The 21,985-nt window shown below is 45.6% G+C and overlaps 1 protein-coding gene across 4 annotated transcripts in view; it reads right to left on the reverse strand.

Moving 5' to 3' along the window:
- LARS2 (leucyl-tRNA synthetase 2, mitochondrial) overlaps nt 1-21,985 on the reverse strand; it is a 67,364-nt gene that overhangs the window by 2,065 nt on the left and 43,314 nt on the right. For 3 of the 4 annotated variants that reach the window (XM_077916413.1, XM_028751625.2, XM_077916411.1), the window contains 5 exons: nt 21,272-21,454; nt 20,336-20,505; nt 16,384-16,461; nt 13,731-13,842; nt 2,252-2,379 (listed from right to left, as the gene is read on the reverse strand). In XM_077916413.1, the coding sequence (XP_077772539.1) occupies nt 2,252-2,379; nt 13,731-13,842; nt 16,384-16,461; nt 20,336-20,505; nt 21,272-21,454 (671 nt within the window). The remainder of the gene's footprint in view (nt 1-2,251; nt 2,380-13,730; nt 13,843-16,383; nt 16,462-20,335; nt 20,506-21,271; nt 21,455-21,985) is intronic. The other variant, XM_077916412.1, reaches the window with a different exon arrangement.

Raw genomic sequence — 21,985 nt, forward strand, 5'->3', positions numbered from 1 at the left:
CCAATTCTTCAATTCCAGGCTATTAATATGCCACCAAGGAAGCACCAGTTTTTTAAAAGATGCAGTGCTAGATGCTATGATGCCCTGCATCTGACGAAGCATGGCAATAACACCTGGCACAACAGAAAACCAGATATTTACAGTGGTGCCCCGCAAGACGAATGCCTCGCAAGATGGAAAACCCGCTAGACGAAAGGGTTTTCCGTTTTGGAGGTGCTTCGCAAAACAAATTTCCTATGGGCTTGCTTCGCAAGACGAAAATGTCTTGCGAGTTCCTGCAGGGTTTCCCCCCCCCCTTTTCCCCAAGCCGCTAAGCCGCTTATCAGCTGATCCGCTAAGCCGCTAAACAGCTGATCCGCTTAGCCGCTTAACAGCTGATCGCTAAGCCGCTTAGCAGCTGATCCGCTAAGCCCGCTAAGCCGCTAATGGGCTTGCTTCGCAAGACGAAAAAACCGCAAGACGAAGAGACTTGCGGAACGGATTCTTTTCGTCTTGCGAGGCACCACTATATTTCATTATGTCTACAGCGCAGAAAGCAAGGGAGGTGACCTGTTTCATGTTGATCCTTGGACAGACACAAATGGAACAACAGAGTGTGATATCAACAGTGACAGAACTACAACTGAATGGGTAAGCAGCATGGCATTAGCCCGAGATATTGACACAAATGTCAAGTTGGGACTTTGAATGTCAGAACACTTGTGGAGCTTTATAAATGCAAAATCTGGAACAAGATATTATTTCACCTGCTGATCTTGATTTGTATACATGAAACTGCCGCCACAAATGACAACCCAGTGTCAGCCCCACGCCCCCAAATAACGTGCCTCTACATGACTAAGCAGGTCACTTTCCTGCCCCAAACAGTGGCAACAAAGGTGTGCAATGTGAGCAGGTAAACACAGGGCCAGGTATCGGAACACAGTCTAAGCAGAATATATGCCTTTTTGGGGGGAGGGGGGAACTTGGCTGAGGAATGCCATTTGTATCAGCAGCTCTGGGTAAAGGGTAAAGGGACCCCTGACCATTAGGTCCAGTCGTGACCGACTCTGTGGTTGCGGCGCTCATCTCACTTTATTGGCCGAGGGAGCCGGTGTACAGCTTCCGGGTCATGTGGCCAGCATGACTAAGCTGCTTCTGGCAAACCAGAGCAGCACACGGAAACGCCATTTACCTTCCTGCTGGAGTGGTACCTATTTATCTACTTGCACTTTGACGTGCTTTCAAACTGCTAGGTTGGCAGGAGCAGGGACCGAGCAATGGGAGCTCACCCTATTGCGGGGATTCGAACCGCCAACCTTCTGATCGGCAAGTCCTAGGCTCTGTGGTTTAACCCACAGCGCCACCTGTGTCCCTCCGTGTCATGTAGTTCTGCTCTAATTATTTTCATGTCAGACCATGATTAGACTTCTCTGTGGGGTTTTGTACCAGTGGAAGAATGCCCCAGGCCCAATCAGGTCCTTTTGTTTCCACACAGTCTCTTGTCACGGCCCAGCTCCCACCCCATGTCTCTGAATCGCATCCTGGGTATGGGCCACTTCCACTCCCAAGGTCACATCGACTAGATCTAGGGCTGCTAAAAGGACGGACTGGAGCGCAGTGGTGTTACACAAACTCTCTGCACGCAAACCAAGCTGGCAATAGCTCTCCAGATATAACTGGGAGAGATTTCTGCCTGGAACCCTGGAGAGCCATTGCCAGCGAGGGCAGGTAATACTAAACCAGGTGGACCAATGTTCTGAGTAGGAGTGACTGACATGAAGGAGGAGTGTTGGTCCTTTGACAGCAACATCACTACTGGTTAACGGTTTGGTGCAGGAACAGGCAAGACTGGGGTGATGTCAGCACACTGGCGGAGCCAATTCTGCACTGGTACGTCCTTGCTACTGCCCAGTCCCCACATGGCCTTGATAAGTGTCAGAAATGCTGCTGCCAGGAGTGGTTCCAGGCTACAGCCCTTCCATGCCAGCTACTCCTGACTCTGTATTAAGACAGCCAGCTATGACTTTCCAAGTAGAAAACACACAGTGATCACGAACTGAACCAACTGGGGAGGCAGGATTAAGGTGAGGGCTTCTGTTCATTTGAAACCTAAGCTTCTGCCATTGCTGAGTTTATTTCGAAGGCAATCTGCTGGGCCTTAACAGCAGCAAAATTAACCTCCCCCACATACAACCTTCTCCCTGATAGGTGATGCAAGAAATTTTAAAGATTTTACCATCACAACCAAAGGAAGAGTACGTGTTCTTACCAGAACGGAGACTTGCACTATTTCTGGCAGCTGTTCAGACTTTGGGTCCACCGTAGGCCAGGACTGCTGCAATACGTCCATGTGCCAGAGATGATGAGTGCAAAGTTTGTTTTGAGCGTGAGACAAGCCTGAAACACAACATCAATGGATTGCTTGTACTTAAAACGAAACATTTGTTTTCACAGTTTGCTTGCTCCGTTTAAGCACTGCCCAGAGCAGAACCGTTGGGAGTTTGTTTTAGCACAGAACAGCCGGCATCCTGTAAGCTGAATGTGTACCAGATTGCGCATCACAAACCAAAGAAAGCAAAATAGCTCTGCTGTCTGAAATTCAAGCAATAGGTTAAGGGAAGATGAGAAAAATAGTCCTATGCTATTCTTAAAGGGCTTAAAAACAGATGGGGTCAGGAGATTTAATAATAATAGTAATAGTAGTAATAATAATCTTATTAGACTTTTTAGCTGCTTGTCACGTGAAGCTTGTCTCCAGGCGACTTACACCACATTTAAAAACAAATATATTTACTTATTTATTGAATTTATATATGCCCTATACCCACAAGTCTCAGTACATTATGGTACAAGATACCATAAAAACAGAAAAAACCACCACCCCTAGAAGCCACAGCACACAAGGAACATGACAAATATATCTATTCATTAAAGCTTAATTTAGGCTACATAACAAATATTTATGGGAGTGAGCCCCAAACATAATGGGACTGTATTCTGAGGAAATATTTACAGGATTGCGCTGCAAGAGATTGTTATGGTACAAAAGAAAACTATAATACTTTCAAAATATAGTCCAGTCAAAGTTAGACACATGCTAATCTTCTGTCCTGCTGAAATGAACTACCTAATGTTAGCCGGCTCATGACCCCAGTCTGTTGGATAAAAAGCTAGATACTCAGCTTTTTGTAAAGCACAGAAATGGTTTTGGACACAGAGTCCTTAGCCTGAAACAAAATAATAATTATTTTTTTGTGGCAGCCAATTTTATTTTAACCACTTGAATATTTTAAACCACCTTTTTTGTAACTCAACCAAGGCAGTGTGCAACAAATCAAAACAAAAGCATGATAATATTCATTAGAAACAAGTTCTCTGTGCAGCCACAACACGTGGTCTTCTTTGTGTGGAGTAGTTTTCCAACAATGTACTTAGCCAGGTGGCAAAATTAAGCAGTCTCAATCGCAAGTGCATGCGTGAAACCTTTCAAAGTGTAAAGGAAAGGAATAAGCTGCTTGAACAGTGATTCATTTTTCTTGCTGGCCCTTTCTGGTTAAGACTTTTCCGTTTGTAAATGAGCTCAGTTCTTTCCTAGACATCACATGTTAGATGGGAAAGCAGAAAACATGCAATTATAGGCCACTCCTTATTCTTCTGTTCAACTGGGATTTCTCACAACATAACAAACCCTCCATCCCTCACCTTTCTGAAAAAAATAAGAGATCAGTGACATGGCGAATCCAGATATATAACATTAAAAAACAACAACCTCATGGGAGGAGAACTCTGGGACAACAGCAATACTGCAACCTTGAGATTTGTTGACGAGGAATTGCTAACTGAAGGCATACTATACAAAATTGTGAAACGATGCCACTTAGGAAAGCTAAAACAAAGTTGTTTTCAAAACTTGGAAGTTTCTGTTTATTTAGCTTATTTGCTTTTCTGTGCCAATTCTCACTTTTGGAACCCAAATAGAAGCCATCGTTACCGTCCGTAGCTCCAAGGTGAATTGAGTTTTCATTACTTCCCATATTCATAAACATTATAAAAAAGTCACAATCCTATACAGTCAAACCTTGGTTGTCGAACGTAATCCGATCTGGAAGACCGTTCAACTTCTGAAACATTCGACAACCGATGAGAGCTTCTTGCACTCAAGTGGAAGCCACGTCAGACGTTCAAGTTCTGAGGAATGCTCGAAAACATTTACTTCCGGGTTTTCGGCATTCAGGAAACAAAATGTTCCAAAATGGAGCCGTTCAAGAACAGAGGTTTGACTGTACACATATCTGGGAGTGTTTGAGGGCTTACTTTGAAGTAGACCTGTATAGGAGAGCACTGTTTATGATCCAAAAGCAGTTCCATCTGCTTAAACCAGGGATGGGCAAAATGCAACCCTCCAGATGTTGTTTCCCCCTCAATCCCAGCCAGCATGACCAATAGTTCAGGGGTGATGGGATTTGTAGTCTAACAAGATCTGCAAGGCCACAGATTGTCTACCCTGGCTGAAACCATCAGAAAGAAAGATTTTACAGAATTAGGAATTACTTGTCAAACTTCTTAAAAATATTTTAAAAGTTTCCAGATTCCAAAATCTCCTTCCAGATACCTAGATATAGCTGAAATGTTGGGTTCTGTTCCAGGAACTTGATAACTTCACAATGTGAAGGACAACATCGGTGACTGAACTCAACAGAATATATTCTTTGGGGGTGGGGGGAATTCAGATACAGTGGTGCCTCGCAAGACGAAATTAATTCGTTCCGCAAGTTTTTTCTTCTTGCGAGTTTTTCGTCTTGCGATGCACGGTTTCCCATAGGAATGCATTGAAAATCAATTAATGCGTTCCTAGGGAAACCACCTTCAGACCAGGTCCGGGGACAGTCTGTTCCCCGACCTCTTCTGAAGGCTGGGGGGGGGGGGGACAAGGGCTTTTTTCCCACTGCCAGCCTTCAGAAGGCTGTTCTGAAGGCTGGCGGTGGGAAAAAAAGCCCTTCTTCCCACCTCCCGCCCCGCAAGCTCCGGGGACAGGAGGGCTTTGCTGCCGACCGCCAGCATTTTAAAAGCCCCTGCTGTCCCGGGGCGATTTTAAAATGCTGGCGGGCGGGAGCGAAGTCTCTGCTGTCCCGGGGAGATTTTAAAATGCTGGGGGGCGGGAGCGAACGCTTCGCTCCCGCCCGCCAACATTTTAAGATCGCCCGGGGCAGCAGAGACTTCTCGCCCAAAGCAAGGGGAGCTCTCCGAAGGGCTCCCCGTGCTTCGGGCGACAGGCTGCCGCCCCAAGCCTCGCGCACCCGGCGGGACCTCCTGCCGGGTGCGCGAGGCTTGCAGACACTCGCCCGAAGCAGGGGAAGCCCTCCGGAGGGCTCCCCGTGCTTCGGGCGACAGGCTGCCGCCCCAAGCCTCGCGCACCCGGCGGGACCTCCTGCCGGGTGCGCGAGGCTTGCAGACACTCGCCCGAAGCAGGGGAAGCCCTCCGGAGGGCTCCCCGTGCTTCGGGTGACAGGCTGCCGCCCCAAGCCTCGCGCACCCGGCGGGACCTCCTGCCGGGCGCGCGAGGCTTGCAGGCACTCGCCCGAAGCACGGGGAGCCCTTCGGAGAGCTCCCCGTGCTTCGGGTGACAGGCTGCCGCCCCAAGCCTCGCGCACCCGGCGGGACCTCCTGCCGGGTGCGCGAGGCTTGCAGACACTCGCCCGAAGCAGGGGAAGCCCTCCGGAGGGCTCCCCGTGCTTCGGGCGACAGGCTGCCGCCCCAAGCCTCGCGCACCCGGCGGGACCTCCTGCCGGGTGCGCGAGGCTTGCAGACACTCGCCCGAAGCAGGGGAAGCCCTCCGGAGGGCTCCCCGTGCTTCGGGTGACAGGCTGCCGCCCCAAGCCTCGCGCACCCGGCGGGACCTCCTGCCGGGCGCGCGAGGCTTGCAGGCACTCGCCCGAAGCACGGGGAGCCCTTCGGAGAGCTCCCCGTGCTTCGGGTGACAGGCTGCCGCCCCAAGCCTCGCGCACCCGGCGGGACCTCCTGCCGGGTGCGCGAGGCTTGCAGACACTCGCCCGAAGCAGGGGAAGCCCTCCGGAGGGCTCCCCGTGCTTCGGGCGACAGGCTGCCGCCCCAAGCCTCGCGCACCCGGCGGGACCTCCTGCCGGGTGCGCGAGGCTTGCAGACACTCGCCCGAAGCAGGGGAAGCCCTCCGGAGGGCTCCCCGTGCTTCGGGTGACAGGCTGCCGCCCCAAGCCTCGCGCACCCGGCGGGACCTCCTGCCGGGTGCGCGAGGCTTGCAGACACTCGCCCGAAGCAGGGGAAGCCCTCCGGAGGGCTCCCCGTGCTTCGGGTGACAGGCTGCCGCCCCAAGCCTCGCGCACCCGGCGGGACCTCCTGCCGGGCGCGCGAGGCTTGCAGGCACTCGCCCAAAGCAAGGGGAGCTCTCCGAAGGGCTCCCCGTGCTTCGGGTGACAGGCTGCCGCCCCAAGCCTCGCGCACCCGGCGGGACCTCCTGCCGGGCGCGCGAGGCTTGCAGACACTCGCCCAAAGATTTTAAAATGCTGGGGGTCGGGAGCGAAGCGTTCGCTCCCGCCCGCCAGCATTTTAAGATCGCCCGGGGCAGCGGAGAAGTCTCCGCTGTCCCGGGAAGGCAGGCGGGGGGAGCAAAGACTTTTGCCCTCCGCCAGCCTTCAGAAGAGGTCCAGGACCTCTTCTGAAGGCCGGCTGTGGGCGAAAGTCTTTGCTCCCGACCGCCAGCAATTTAAAACAGGTCCCCGGAGATTTCCCTATGGGCTTTCGTGTTGCGAAGCAAGCCCATAGGGAAATTCGTCTTGCGAAGCGCCTCCAAAACAGAAAACCCTTTCGTCTTGCGGGTTTTCTGTCTTGCGAGGCATTCGTCTTGCGGGGTACCACTGTAATTAAACTAGTTTTCTGACCAACTTAATCCAAGGCCACAAATCATACGGAGGGGCTTTTACACCATCTAGAAAGAACAAGAATGACCATCAAACATAGCAAAACAGGATACTGTGAACAGAAGGAACTTTCTTTATTATTTAGGCAAAGATAGCAGAGCCCCACAACCCTGCAAAATATGCGTGAACTTAAAGCAGGGAGATTACTTATATGGGATATATACATGACACATATATTCTCTGCAGAATACTTCTAATGCCCTTCATTTGTTATGCCCACATGTGGGAGGACTATGAAAACTGGCCAGGCAACATAACCGACACAAAACAAATAGGAAAATCTTAAATGAAAGTAAAGAAGACTTCACTCTTGTTAATGTATCTTTTGCAAGATAACTTTTCTTGATGGGACTCCTAGCATAACATAAAGCCTTCCAGATCCAGTAATCTTACATCCTTATCTGGATAGAAAAAAATATTTTATTTCGCAAACAGTGAAGTATCTTATATGTGGTGTCTGAATGTTACTCAGATGCAAGGTTCCAGGAAGGAAACACGGTTTCCTAATCCTGTTCACATTTGCAAATTGCCAAGTTATCAGTCTGGTGAACTCTGGCCAGCAGTAAAAGGCTGAGTGACATGTTTTGGCAGTGAATACGCAGAAGGGATGACACGTGGGCAAGTGGAACACTCTGAATTTAAAAGGAGACACGAAGAGCAAACGAGAAAACATTGCTGAGATTATCAGAGAACAATTGGACTCCGCAAAATATGAAATATCAGGACAGTCTAAACCACTCTTAGTGTTCACTGGTTGAAGTGGATTTCATTCCTAGAAAGCAATCCAACTGTTTTGCTGTGAGGGTTACAAGTACTTTTCGACAACTAAATTGAACAATGGTACAGTTACGGCTTGAACAAAATGGTCAACTTCCTTGAAAAGCTTTACTATCACTAAGAAAACTGTTGCATAGTTCTTTTAGCTGAAAACCACGTATTTATTTAATGTGGCTTAATATTACAAAACCTCTAAACAATTGGAATACAGTCGTATCTTGGTTGTTGAAGCCTTGGAACTCAGACGTTTTGGCTCCCAAACGCTGTGAACCCAAAAGTGATTGTTCCGGTTTGTGAACGTTCTTTTGGAACCTGAACGTCCGACGGGGCTTCTGATTGGCTGTAGGAGCTTCCAGCAGCCAATCAGAAGCCGTGATTTGGTTTTGGAAGTCGAACGGACTTACAGAACAGATTCCGTTCGACTTCCAAGGTACGACTGTAAAAATCAAAATGTGACAGTGACATTCAGTAAGATTTCTAAAAATCAGATAAGAACAAGATTAAAACCAAAACAAACTATCACAAACAAAACTGAGCCATGTAAAAAAATGGAGAATTAAAAATTAAGATTTCAGGAAAGATTTGATTGTACTGGGGGAGGTGGTCTGAAAGGTATGCTTTCCCCTCGTGGTTTAGGGTTTTAAATGCCAGCAACAATGCCTTAAACCCTGTATTATGGTAGGTAAGAGCAGGACTCTGGGAAAATTCAATAATGGGTTTACATAAGCTCTTCTGATGCACACCATGACCAGAAAATGAAAAGAAAGGCTTATCTTGAAGAATTTTCTTCCTAGCAGAGGAGGGAATCTGCCCATATATTAGGCCTGCTGATCACAGATAACTAAAATATTCTTTTTTATGCAGAAGCTATGCTTGGCTGCTTTTTGAAATATGATTTGAAGCTCCAAGTAACATAGGGATAACAAGGGGCACTAAAATCTATTAGCTCAAGGCAGGCTACTAGAACAGAGCAAGACACAAAGGTAACATGAAATAAGTTCTCAAAGGACATTATAGCACTTAATTCAGCCAAGGGGAACACAGGGTAAATAAGTACGAAACATAATGTACAAGCCTGCACTCAAATAGCCCCCTCCTTACTGATGTGCTGGGCATGTAAGAATTATGCAGTAAACACTTCCCTGCCACAAAATCCTGGGAAGACAAAAAAGTCATTTATCTTGAGGGCAGTTCAAAGAACTTAATATGAGATTGGATAAACGCCAGTGTATGCTTTCCTGTTTGCTATTTCTCTCAGCCAGCAGACTTTTTTTTTTTTTTAAAAAAATTAAAAATCCAGTGATCAGTATTTCCTACTACGGAACGAGAACTGCTAGACAGATCTAAGCATCTGTCCTCTTGCATTAAAAGATAGGTATTTCGAACTGGTAAGCTGCTTGACTGGCATGTGTCATTCGAAGGCACAAACCACTTCGAAGCCCATGGCAGAGGAAAGGTCAGCTCAGTGAAACAGCATCTGCTTTGTGTGAAGAAGGTCCCAGGTTATCGATCACCTGCGTGTCTAGGTAGGGATGAGGGAGACTCCCTGCCATAAACCCTGGAAAGCCATTGCCAATCAGCATTGGTGATACTGAGCTAGATGGACCAATGGGCTGATTCCATATATGGCAGTTCCCTCTTTCTTAAGGCAGCACAGCAGCATTTTTTAAAATTAAAAACAAAAAACAAAAACACTACCCTATCTTTCAACAAAAGTAGAGACATCACCTTGCCAACAAAGGTCCGTATAGTAAAAGCCATGGTTTTCCCAGCAGTGATGTATGGAAGTGAAAGCTGGACCATAAAGAAGGCTGATCGCCGAAGAATTGATGCTTTTGAATTCTGGTGCTGGAGGAGACTCTTGAGAGTCCCATGGACTGCAAGAAGATCAAACGTATCCATTCTTAAGGAAATCAGCCCTGAGTGCTCACCGGAAGGACAGATCCTGAAGCTGAGGCTCCAATACTTTGGCCACCTCATGAGAAGAGAAGACTCCCTGGAAAAGACCCTGATGTTGGGAAAGATGGAGGGCACAAGGAGAAGGGGATGACAGAGTACGAGATGGTTGGACAGTGTTCTCGAAGCTACCAGCATGAGTTTGACCAAACTGCGGGAGGCAGTGGAAGACAGGAGTGCCTGGCGTGCTCTGGTCCATGGGGTCACGAAGAGTCGGACACGACTAAACGACTAAACAACAAAATCTTTCAACAACCAATGAGATTCAAGTAGAAAAAATCCCACTGAATAAATACAATTATAAAGATGTTGAGAAGTGCCCAGCTACCTTAAAGGCAAAGCCAGCCTACAGGATTGCTGCTTAACACCTGCCATCTCCCCTCCCTTTGTGCCCTAACTCTTGCACAAGAAGAACACCACGATTGGTGGGTTCATTTTCCTCATGGGAGCGGGGGGCGCAGAAACTACCAGTTAACTCCTTTGGCTACTTAAGCCATCTATGGCTTTTTAACTGAGGAGAGGGTATTGTTTGTGTTGGTCACAATGGTGTGTATTTTTGTGTTTTTATGCTGTAAATCGACCTGTGATCCTTGGATGAAGGGTGGTCGAGAAATTTAAATAAATAGAAAATCGAGCGAATTCAGCCCGTTTCCCCCCTGCCTCTGCATGGCCAGAGCATACAAGATCTGTGGATTGTTCGAAATATACAGTCAAACCAGGGACCCCCAAATAAAGAAGCCACATTAAGATTAGTGATGGAGATTTATGGGAGGAAGGAGAAAAACAATAGGTGGTGTAAAATACAAACAAAACAATCCCCTCTCTAAGGTGGTCTCGCTAGCGTCACGGGTAATCTTTGCTCATCACAAAAAAATACATTTGCGATTCCCTTTTAAGATTTCTCTTTAAATAGCTTGTGCTAGCTGGACAATCTCAAATGTACCATATTTTTCGCTCTATAAGACACACTTTTCCCCTCCTAAAAAGTAAGGGGAAATGTGTGTGCGTCTTATGGAGCGAATGCAGGCTCCATGGCTTCAGCGAAAGCAACGCAAAGCCTCCGGAGCGCAGTGGGAGCTCCCGCTGTGCTCCGGATGCTTCGCGCTGCTTTTGCTGAAGCTAGGAGAGCAAGAGGGGTCAAGTGTGCACCGACCCCTCTTGCTCTCCTGGCTTCAAGGATAGCTGCCCAAAGAGTGCTGAAGAGGTGCTGCGCAGAGAGGGAAAGCTGCGCAGCGCCCCTTCAGTGAAGCGGGAGGAGAAATGGAAGGTGCTCCATTTCTCCTGCCGCTTTGCTGGAGAGGAGCTGCACAGAGAGGGAGAGAATATTTTTTTTCTTGCTCTCCTCCTCTAAAACTAGGTGCGTCTTATAGAGCGAAAAATACGGTATTTTGTGATGAGCAAAGATGACAACAAATGGGGAATAACCCCCCATTTTAATCATGGAATGGGTGTGTGTATGGATGTGGCAGGAGCTTCCAATTAAATAGGTCCATGTGTGCTTAGGACCCCTCTTAAGCGCAGAGTTTTAGATGCTCAGTATGCCCATCCCATAGACAAGGGGCTGCTGGAGTGGGACACACAACCCAGCGGTTCTCACAACCCAGAAAAGTAGAAGACGTGAACTGAGACAGTTTTTTCATCTACTCCTGGAAGACAGAACAAATCGAGGCTGTGCACCAGGAGAGTGTTTGACATGCAGCAAGAAAGTCTCTACCTAACGTGGAAGGCAAAGTATTTATGCCACTCAGTTTTAAGGAGACAGATATTTTATTCTTAGGCTCCCCCCACCCCCCGACAAGATTTCCTGTACAGCTACTTCATTATTTTCTTTTACTTATTTTGGTCTACCTCCCTAACCCTGAAGGGACGCAGAGAAGTCAAAGGGGCAGCAAAACAGAGCTTTCACATTACGTTACATTAAACGACTAGACCAAGCCAATACGGATGTGAAAGAGCCACTGCAGAAGGGGAAGGGTGGGTCGAGATGTCCAAAAGAAGGGGGGGGGAGTGGGTTTTGCAAGAACTTTTGCAGCTGCAGTACCCAGAGGGATAACTGCGTTAGTCTGTAGCAGCAGCAGCAACAACAGAATCTAAAGCCCTTTAAAGACTAACACATTTACTGTGTCAAAGTTCTGCAGACCACAACCCACACTCTGATAAAGTGAGCGTTCAATGAAAGCGGAGGCCAAACTAGTGTGCCAGTCTTTAAAGCACCAACAACAGTTTTTACTGTGACAAAAGACCCTTACTGACAAAGGTTCAGAATTTAGCTCTTTTCTGTTCTGGTTCTTATGTGGGCTTTGTTTAACCTTTGTGCTGACCTTTAAAGCCCTAAACGGCCTCGGTCCAGTATAGCTGAAGGAGCGTCTCCATCTCCATCGTTCTGCCCGGACACTGAGGTCCAGCGCCGAGGGCCTTCTGGCGGTTCCCTCATTGCGAGAAGCCAAGTTACAGGGAACCAGGCAGAGCGCCTTCTCTGTAGTGGCACCCGCCCTCCCACCAGATGTCAAAGAGAAAAATAACTACCAAACTTTTAGAAGACATCTGAAGGCAGCCGTCTTTAGGGAAGCTTTTAATGTTTAATAGGTTATTGTATTTTAGTGTTCTGTTGGAAGCCGCCCAGAGTGGCTGGGGAAACCCAGCCAGATGGGCGAGGTATAAATAATAAATTCTTCTTATTATTATTATTATTTCCTGTTTATTTGTTGGTTTAGTTTATGCGGCTGTATTAATTTTATGGATGCTTCAGTGTTGCTTTTTGTCCAAGAACCACTCTATGAAATCTGATTGTCAACGTTCTCCTACCTAAGATCCCAGAACCCTAGGTGGTCCCTTCTTTGTAAAGGACCTTCTATTGAGGACCCAACTCCCCTTTGTTACTCCCCTTTTCATCTCTGGACAGCCTCCTGCTTTTTATGATTCAGCATCCCAGCCACTCCATCTTTCCTTCCCCTCTTTTACTGGCCCACCCACTGGTGGTAAGCAGTCTCAGACCACTTTTCGCTCCATTGCTTTCCTTTCCTCCACCTCAAATACTCTCTTTTCTCTCTAACACTTCCTCCTTCCTCCCTCATCATAGAAACCAACTCCTAAGGGATGAAGTCTCTTGGGGCCCCCCATGAAATATTTGAAGGGGCCGTCCCCAAGTCGATGGGCGTGGCCATTCAAATAGTGCCCGGGCACCGCGTCTTGTGATCGTTTATGCGGGGCGTGGCTTACCTGGCTCCCCCCCATTTTATTAAAGTTGGCACCCCTGCCCCTCATGATCCTCATTTTCTCTTTGCCTCCTCTGCACCCGAGAGCAAACGCTCCCGAAAGCTGCCTTTGCTATGCTCTGGAATGCTCTCAGCATCCTTCCAATGCCCAGTGTCTCTGTGCAACCCGACTTCCTGGACAGACACCTCTGCTTTGCATTGTGAGAAGCTGCGCAGAGTGCGCCTGCCCTCCCCCCCCCCCCAGTAGTACAGTGGTACCTCGCAAGACGAATGCCTCGCAAGACAAAAAACTCACTAGACGAAAGGGTTTTTTGAGCTGCTTCGCAAGACGATTTTCCCTATGGGCTTGCTTCGCAAGACGGAAACGTCTTGCAAGTTTGTTTCCTTTTTCTTAACACCGTTAATACAGTTGCGACTTGACTTCGAGGAGCAACTCATAGAACGCGGTGTGGTAGCCTTTTTTGAGGTTTTTAAAGACTTTGGTGATTTTTGAAGCTTTTCCAAAACTTTCCCGATACCGTGCTTCGCAAGACGAAAAAAATCGCAAGACGACAAAACTCGCGGAACGAATTAATTTTGTCTCGCGAGGCACCACTGTATATGCAAACACTATCTTTTATTTATTTTAAAACAATTTCATACTATGAACAACACCCTTATGTCAGAAAGGCTAAAAATGACCCCTGTAACAATTATTCACAGATATTAGTTGCCTCTAACCCCAAACAGTTTCATTCAGGTACAATCAAATGGTTTAAGTCACGAATGCAGAGCTTTCCTTGCAGTTTTTTCCTTCTTCGTCACAGTGGTAGCAACAAACAAACAAGCCCACAATGGGGCAAGTTACCTTTCCAGATCTCCGAACTTATGTGGGGGGCCATCGGGGCAAGCATGACAAAGAGAGCTGCCAAAGCATCTTCAAATTCTGCACTGTGAAGAACAACCGGCTGTGAGGCTTGCTGCAAGAAAAAAAAGAAAGAAAGGGAGGGAGGGAGAAGAATGGACTGTAAAATGTAAACACTTCATAAAGCAGCCACTCATGAAGAAAAATGACAGTATGAAAGTAAAAAGGGGGGGAAATGAAGAGTTGTGCCTTGAAAAACAGTATTTAACAGTAAGATGTTAAAGACAGACGTAATGTTTCTGCCAGCAAAACCATGGAGAAAGAGAGCTATATGCACAATGCACACGTATACAAAAAATTCAGAAAAGTTAATGGATACTGTTAAGCATTCAGCAAAAGCAAGCCCTTGGGATTCTGTACGGATGCCAGAGAATGCTTATGAAGATCAGCTTATAGGATTAGAGCCTCAAAAAGTACACTGGAAACTGGAATTCACTGCTGTAGTACTAAATAAATTCATAATTCCGTTTGTAAATGTGAGAGATAAGCTAGGCAAGATGGATCACTCTGGCTGGGCCTGTGCTTTGCTTGGACTCTTTGTCAGTATTCCAGCTCTTTCCCCCCTACAGGGTTAGCCTTAAAAAAACCCAGATGCAGAGCTGTAGGAGAGGGAGTTTTCCAAGGGTCACCATTTCTTTTGGCAATGGAAAACAAATGTTAGTTGTTGGGCATTATTTCTTTATTACATTGATATCTCGCCTTTGCTCAAAGAAGCTTGAGGTTCCCCCCCTTTTAAAGTTAAAGGTAAAAGGATCCCTGACCATTAGGTCCAGTCGTGGCTGACTCTGGGGTTGCAGCGCTCATCTCGCTTTATTGGCCGAGGGAGCCGGCGTACAGCTTCTGGGTCATGTGGCCAGCATGACTAAGCCGCTTCTGGCGAACCAGAGCAGCACACGGAAATGCTGTTTACCTTCCTGCCGGAGCGGTACCTATTTATCTACTTGCACTTTGACATGCTTTCAAACTGCTAGGTTGGCAGGAGCAAGGACCGAGCAACGGGAGCTCACCCCGTCGCAGGGATTCGAACCGCCAACCTTCTGATCGGCAAGTCCTAGGCTCTGTGGTTTAACCCACAGCGCCACCCGCGTCATTACAATAATTCTGTAAGATAGGATAGCTTAAGAGACACTGAGCAGCCCCAGGTCAGCCAGTGAGCTTCATGGCCAAGTGGGGATTTGAAGATACACAAGCCCATTCTAAAGAATGCACAGAAAGGGGGAAAAGGCATCGCTGCAGGGCAATAGCCTTGCTTGCTACCTGTGGGTGCGATTATGGGTTTGTTTTATTTTTGTTCTCATTTTATTATGTACTTTGTGGTTTTATTTTACATCTTATGCTGTAAACCATCTTGAGATCTTTGGATGAAAGGCGGTATATAAACTAATCAATCAATCAGATGTTTGTGGTTAGATGTATCCTGCTGTGCTCTCCAGTTCTAAATAAATACAATTAAAAAGTTCAAAGAGTGACTGGAATAGACAGTTGTCTTACTTGTAATTAACATGAAAACAATAGGTACATCTGATACTCTGCAATTGTATTCCACTAAATAATCAGAGTAGCAAAAGAGGTTCTGATTGGCTGAAGACGCACGTTTTCCCCAAGTGCATAATATGGTGCCGTGACCAAGTACATGGAAAATGTGAGGTTCCCAAATTGTTAGCTTCAGAGGAGGTATGCAGGTTGTGTGCAACAATTAAGAAATAAAATCCATTTATTAAATGCACATAATCTCCCACCTAACCACACAGCAATCCCTCATCCTGTGAAAAGCCTCGTTGGCAGGTTGACATTCCTTCTAGGAATCCTATCACACCAACAACTTGTTTGACAGCTGCCTACAGATCTAGCAGAAACATTCATCATCAGACTCCTTTAAGTAACACTGTGTGTGTCTACTATAGTTACTACTAAAGGATCATTTCAAAAGTGAAATAAGAACAGATTTCACTGCTTTCTGATGAAGTAAACCTTCTTGGGCTTGTTCTAATCTTAGCTTTGCTACTTCCTGGTTTCAGGTGGGTGTGATAGTTGATATTATCAAATGCAGATTAAAAACTGTGCTATCACACTACTTAAATGCTCTTAGGTTTTATTCTGTACCCACCAATCTGTTAAGAGTGTGAACACATGGCCTATAGAGAAAGGCCTTGTTATTACATTAGACCCAAGGCAACTGTAGTTTCAGTTTCAACATGCACAATCTTTGCCAGGTGATATAGTCAACAGCTGTCTTAGCTCAGTTAAATTTCAATTTTCTTCAAAAGGTAAAACAAAACAATTGTTTTCCAAGGTAGGGGAAACAAAACAATATTAACAAGGATGAAGATTTGTTAAGATATTAGATTATTACTGGTCTTCATGATACTGGGAATGCCATATTTAAGCAATTCTAAAAAGGAGGATTTCAAACATTCCAAATTAAAAGGAAAAAATGCACTATGGATAAAAATGATCTTAGGGAAATGCAAAAACTAAAAGCTTTTAGAGCATTTAAACCACCAGCTGCACCCTTGCTGCTAAGCATGGATCTGTAGTGCACATCAGTACCGTAAAAGAAGTTATTAAAATATGATAATTTACATGGTATACTCACTGACAATGTGTTACTGAGGCCCATCAGTCGAGCAATTGCGGTATGAAATGAGAAATCATCCTGGAAGAATTCGGTTACCTAATTGCACAAAAGAAAAATGTTCTCTCTTTGGTTAATTCAATTTACTACAGCTCTGCAATTCTTGCTTATTTAAACAATGTCCTAGGCATCCCTTTATTGAAACGAACGAACATAAATGCTGGAAGTAGAAATGCAATGGGGTAGTCAAAACAGAAATTTATTGATCCAACACATTTTTAATCCCGACTAGTCCTTCTGTCCATTTTTAATTACAGAACATGTTCTATATACACGCAGGTACCACTATCAGAACACAATGAGTTCTCATGAAATGGGTCATTAGGCAAACATTCACATAATGAGCTGATGATTTCTATTATTTCCCATGGGAACATTTTTCATCCATGCTTCCTCTCTCCATGCTTTCTGCTTGAAACTGCTGCAGCCAATCCGCAAGAGCCCTACAAGAAAAATTGTTATGTCCTATCTCTCTTCTACCAATGGTTTCTGCCTGAAAAATAGCTGCTGTCGACGAGCACAACAGAAACAAGTAAGGAAATGGGCAAACCCCAGCTGTTTGGGTATCTGAGTCAACCCTTTGTGGAGCAAGGTTTGGGGATAATCCTTTGTGTTCGGATAACAAGCAATCTGATAGCGGGACCTGCATGAATTGTATAAAACTATCTTAACAGACAATATGTATGAAAGTTATAATAGTATTGTTATAGACATTATTATATTCATACTTATTTATTAAAAGTATTTATAAACAGTCCTTCATCCTAAGATCTCTGTAGATGAACGACTACAGTGGTACCTCGGGTTACATACGCTTCAGGTTACATACGCTTCAGGTTACAGACTCCGCTAACCCAGAAATAGTACCTCGGGTTAAGAACTTTGCTTCAGGATGAGAACAGAAATCGTGCTCCGGCGGCACGGCAGCAGCAGGAGGCCCCATTAGCAAAAGTGGTGCTTCAGGTTAAGAACAGTTTCAGGTTAAGAACAGACCTCCTCCGGAACGAATTAAGTACTTAATCCAAGGTACCACTGTATTATGAAAATACCTATAGTGTATGACTAGGATTAGTCCCATACTAGCAAATGTGCAAAATAATTCTAAAGTGGAGGAAGGTTTCAAAAGCAGCTTGAGCTATACCATTTTTATTTTAATTAAGCTTGAATATTTCTCAAGACAAATTTCTATAGAAAATTTCTCTAAAGAAATCTGGGCAAACCTGAATTAGTTCTTTGAATCCTGGCAAAACATTCACAAACATGGATTTGGACAGTCAAAAACAACTACGTGTGCCTCCCTGGAAAGACTTGCTTCATAAGAAGATTCCCGATTACATACTGGCCTCAAGTACAATTTTGTGTAAAATATATATTATTGTAGATAAATTATATATTATTATAGGTACAAAGTATAGGTACAATACTTTATGCACATAGGCATAAACGATCATGAGGCTCCAACCACAAACTGACTGAAAACACATCTTTGATAGGCTTCATAGGTTGAATCCTGACAAGACAGAGGTACTGTTTTGGGAGGACAGGGGGCGGGCTGGTTTGGAGGACTCCCTGGTCCTGAATGGTGTAATTGTGCCCCTGAAGGACCAGTTGCGCAGCCTGGGAGTCATTTTGGACTTACAGCTGTCCATGGAGGCGCAAGTCAATTCTGTGTCCAGGGCAGCTGTTTACCTGCTCCATCTGGTACGCAGGCTGAGACCATACCTGCCCGCAGACTGTCTTGCCAGAGTGGTGCATGCTCTGGTTATCTCCCGCTTGGACTATTGCAATGTGCTCTACGTGGGGCTACCATTTGAAGGTTACCCAGAAACTGCCACTAATCCAGAATGCGGCAGCTAGACTGCTGTCTGGGAGAGGCCACTGGGACCATATAACACTGGTCCTGAAAGACCTACACCGGCTCCCAGTACATTTCCAAGCACAATTCAAAGTGTTGGTGCTCACATTTCAAGCCCTAAACGGCCTCGCCCCAGTATACCTGAAGGAGCGTCTCCACCCTCATCGTTCAGCCTGGATACTGAGGTCCAGCGCCAAGGGCCTTCCGGCGGTTCCCTCACTGCGAGAGGTGAGGTTACATTGAACCAGGCAGAGGGCCTTCTCAGTAGTGGCACCCGCCCTGTGGAATGCCCTTCCATCAGATGTGAAGGAAATAAACAACTACCTGACTTTTAGAAGACATCTGAAGGCAGCCCTGTTTAGGGAAGTTTTTAATGTTTGATGTTTTATCGTGTTTTTAATATTCTGTTGGGAGCCGCCCAGAGTGGCTGGGTAAACCCAGCCAGATGGACGGGGTATAAATATTATTATTATTAATGATGATGATGATGATGTTCATTCATCTCCTCAAGATTCACCACTGAAAAATCCTTACTCAGTTTATCAAACCAATAATTCTCTCTGGTATAGTTCAGAACTGTTGTCATCCTCCAGAATCAGATCTCTACTTGATGGTTTCGTCTTGCCCATACAGCCAAGATCCAACGTTATGTTATCAAAACCTATATTGTATGGCACCGTTTAATTCTTCACACACTGGTAGGAGACCATGCCACAGCCACAGGTATCTAGACCAAATGATTTCCTTTTGAGTGGGGTCTGGCATAACGTGCGCAGGCCAGAGGAAGATGTAGAAGTGAAACCTGAATGTGATAAATTTGAAAACACTGTGCCTTATTAAATCATTTCTTCTCCAGTAGGTGCTGGAAGAGGCAGAATGGCTGTGTCTTTTCTCAAACAGTCTCTTGTGGCACCTTAGGGCCTAACAAATTCATTATGACATAATCTAAGTGGACCGTAGTTTATGAAAGCCTATGTCAACATTAGTTTGTAAAAATTTATGCCACAATAAATTTGTTGGTCTTTAAGGTGCCACAAGAATCTGTTTCTGGTGAAGAAAACTAACCCCTCTGGAAACTGTCTCAAATAATTAACACTGAGTGGGCTTCCAAGGAAGTTACTGCTAGATGTTTATCTTCCGCTTTTAAAATAAAGATGATGTATGGTAGATCTAAGTGTGCCTGGCTGTGCAGCGGGATAAGGATTATCACCATCCAGCAGCATTTTAGAAACTGTTCTTGCTTTCTTTATCGGTGCTTCAAGCTGTGCCACACAAAAGAGAAGAAATGGAAGCACTTATGGAATTTATAGAGCGTAACATTGGTCTATTACCTGCAGAGCAACAACTTAGTCTTTATAAACGCAGAGAGACAATTCCTCTATATTGCTTTATAACACTTCTAGCCTTTTCACATCTGGGGAGCGGGGATCATTATCAAATGCCATTATGGAGTCACATTTACTTTCCCTGGCTGAAAAAGGAGGGAGTTTTAAAAGCAGTAGAGAAAAATAATCAGAAGACTAATCTACTATATATCTTGGAAAGTGAATTGTCTGTCTGTCCATTTGTTTGTTCTCTATGGGTTCAGCTGCCTCTTAAGAGATTGTCGCCAAACTCGGCACAAAGGTTTCTGAGGTGGGGACAGCATTTTTTGTTGATGTTTGGATGCCGCCCGCCATTTTGAATCAAGATGGTAGACTGACACATCACTTTGGTGTGACTTTACCCATTTGGGGGTATAGGTTTAGTTGCCTGTTGAGATACTGTCACCAAACCTGGCATGAAGGTCGCCATTTTGAATCAAGATGGCAAACCAAACTGTGACTTTGGCGTGATTTCCCCTGCTTCTTGGTGTGACGGGTCCAAACTTACATATTACCACTATCCATTTAACGGTAACGAGGGTGAGTGGGTTGGGGGTTTTTAACACTCCCCACTATATTCTATTAAAATAAAAAGAACATTATATTGTTAAAAGCTTAGTGTGACAACGGACAAAACATCACTAACAACAAAAATGACTCCATCATTCTTAGAATAGCCTGAATTCTTTCTAACCTCAGAGACAGTGCTGTTCTTCTGCTCCCAGATACGCTTGGCTTCAGCCTTCTCTTTCTGATTCAGTAGCTGTGGACTTGGCAGAGTTCCAGAATTCCTAGCCTCAATAAATTTGGTTGCTAAGTTCCAGAGGCGAGATTGCCATCTTTCCACCCCAGGGATTGCATCAGCTGAATGAAAAATGACAGGAGAGCGAGGTTTTCATTAGCACGAGTTAAGATAACATTTTCAGAGGGAGAAAAAGAAGTGAGACAAAGAGTTCTCCCCCTTTTAATTAGTCAGCATTTAACAGTTTTGAAGCTAGCAATACTTTAACATACAACTTGCAAACGGAGTAAAATAAATTCACTACCTTATTGCTATGGCAGCTACACTTTATATCTGAAATATTCAGAAGTACTTTCCTTTTTGTTTTTAGGCTGAATGCCTGGTGACAGAAATGCCTTAACAGAGAAGGTGTCTTCCACCACTGACGTAAAGTGAGGACAAACACAAGTAGTCTCTCACCAGAGAGGTCAAAGCAGATGCAGCTTCAAGTGGTGCAACTTGAAGAGCAAAGATAAAGGCTGCCGGTGCAGAATTCAGCAGCCAGGTTGCTCACCAGAGCATGGGTGCAATCCTGCTCCTCTCCCATGTGTGGGCTCTGTGCTTTTGGAAGCCTTGTGTTCCCCCCCACCCCCAAAAGGCTATATGAATTTGACTTCAGCAATTTCAACAACTCAGGCGTTCAATTTAAAGCCCAAAATGAAAGAAGCAATCGCAGAAGCAATTTCCGGCGTCGCACTGCGCCAGTCTGGCCTACGGACGATCTCCGCAGGAGTGATCTAGCCCATGGCCGGTAAGCCTTGTCGCCCCCTGATCTAAGTCCTCAAAGGCATTTTGTACAAACACAAATCAAGGAAAAAGAAGAATTTGGGTGCTGGGAGGGTGCCTTACTCTTTGCATCCCACAAGATGTCCTGCTCTGGAGGGGAAGCAAACAGGATGTAGAGTCTGACTGTATCAATTCCATACTTCTGGACCATTTCTTCAGGCTCAATACCATTGTGCTTGGATTTACTCATTTTCTCCCACATCACTTGTAGCTTCTCTTTGGTTTTTATGTGAACAGGTTCAGGACCTAAACACAGAACAACACATTAAAAAAACCTGCTTTTGCTCTACATGTTTAAAGAAGAACTGGTTGCTTTCAATCCCTTCTCACACAATTATAATACACAATTGGATTGCTGCAACATGTTTTATGTGGGGCTGCCTCTGAAGACAGTTTGGAAACTTCAGGTGGTACAGAATTTGGTGGCCAGGTTGTTCTCAAAGGCAGGACAATTTGAGGATATAGTCCTGGCCCGACTGCATTGGACGCACTGGCTGCCAATTCGTTTCCAGGCTCAATTCAAAATGCTGGCTTTGACCTTTTAATTCTCAAAGGCACCAAGGCTCCCTGTTTGTGGAATGGTCTCCCCAGGGTTAGCTCTCCCTGATCCAAAGCAACTGTCCTCTAGGGACTGAGAAGAGGAACATCTTTCAAACATCCTGGTGAATGTACTTCACAAAACAACGCTTTTATGTAAGTCAGTGCCTTGGATGTTAGAAGGAAGTAGCAGGGAGCGGAAGAGCAAATGAGTTTCAATTCCACTTACCATGCTTCCGG

The sequence above is a fragment of the Podarcis muralis genome, chromosome 12 (assembly GCF_964188315.1).
Source record: "Podarcis muralis chromosome 12, rPodMur119.hap1.1, whole genome shotgun sequence".
NCBI lineage: Eukaryota > Metazoa > Chordata > Lepidosauria > Squamata > Lacertidae > Podarcis > Podarcis muralis.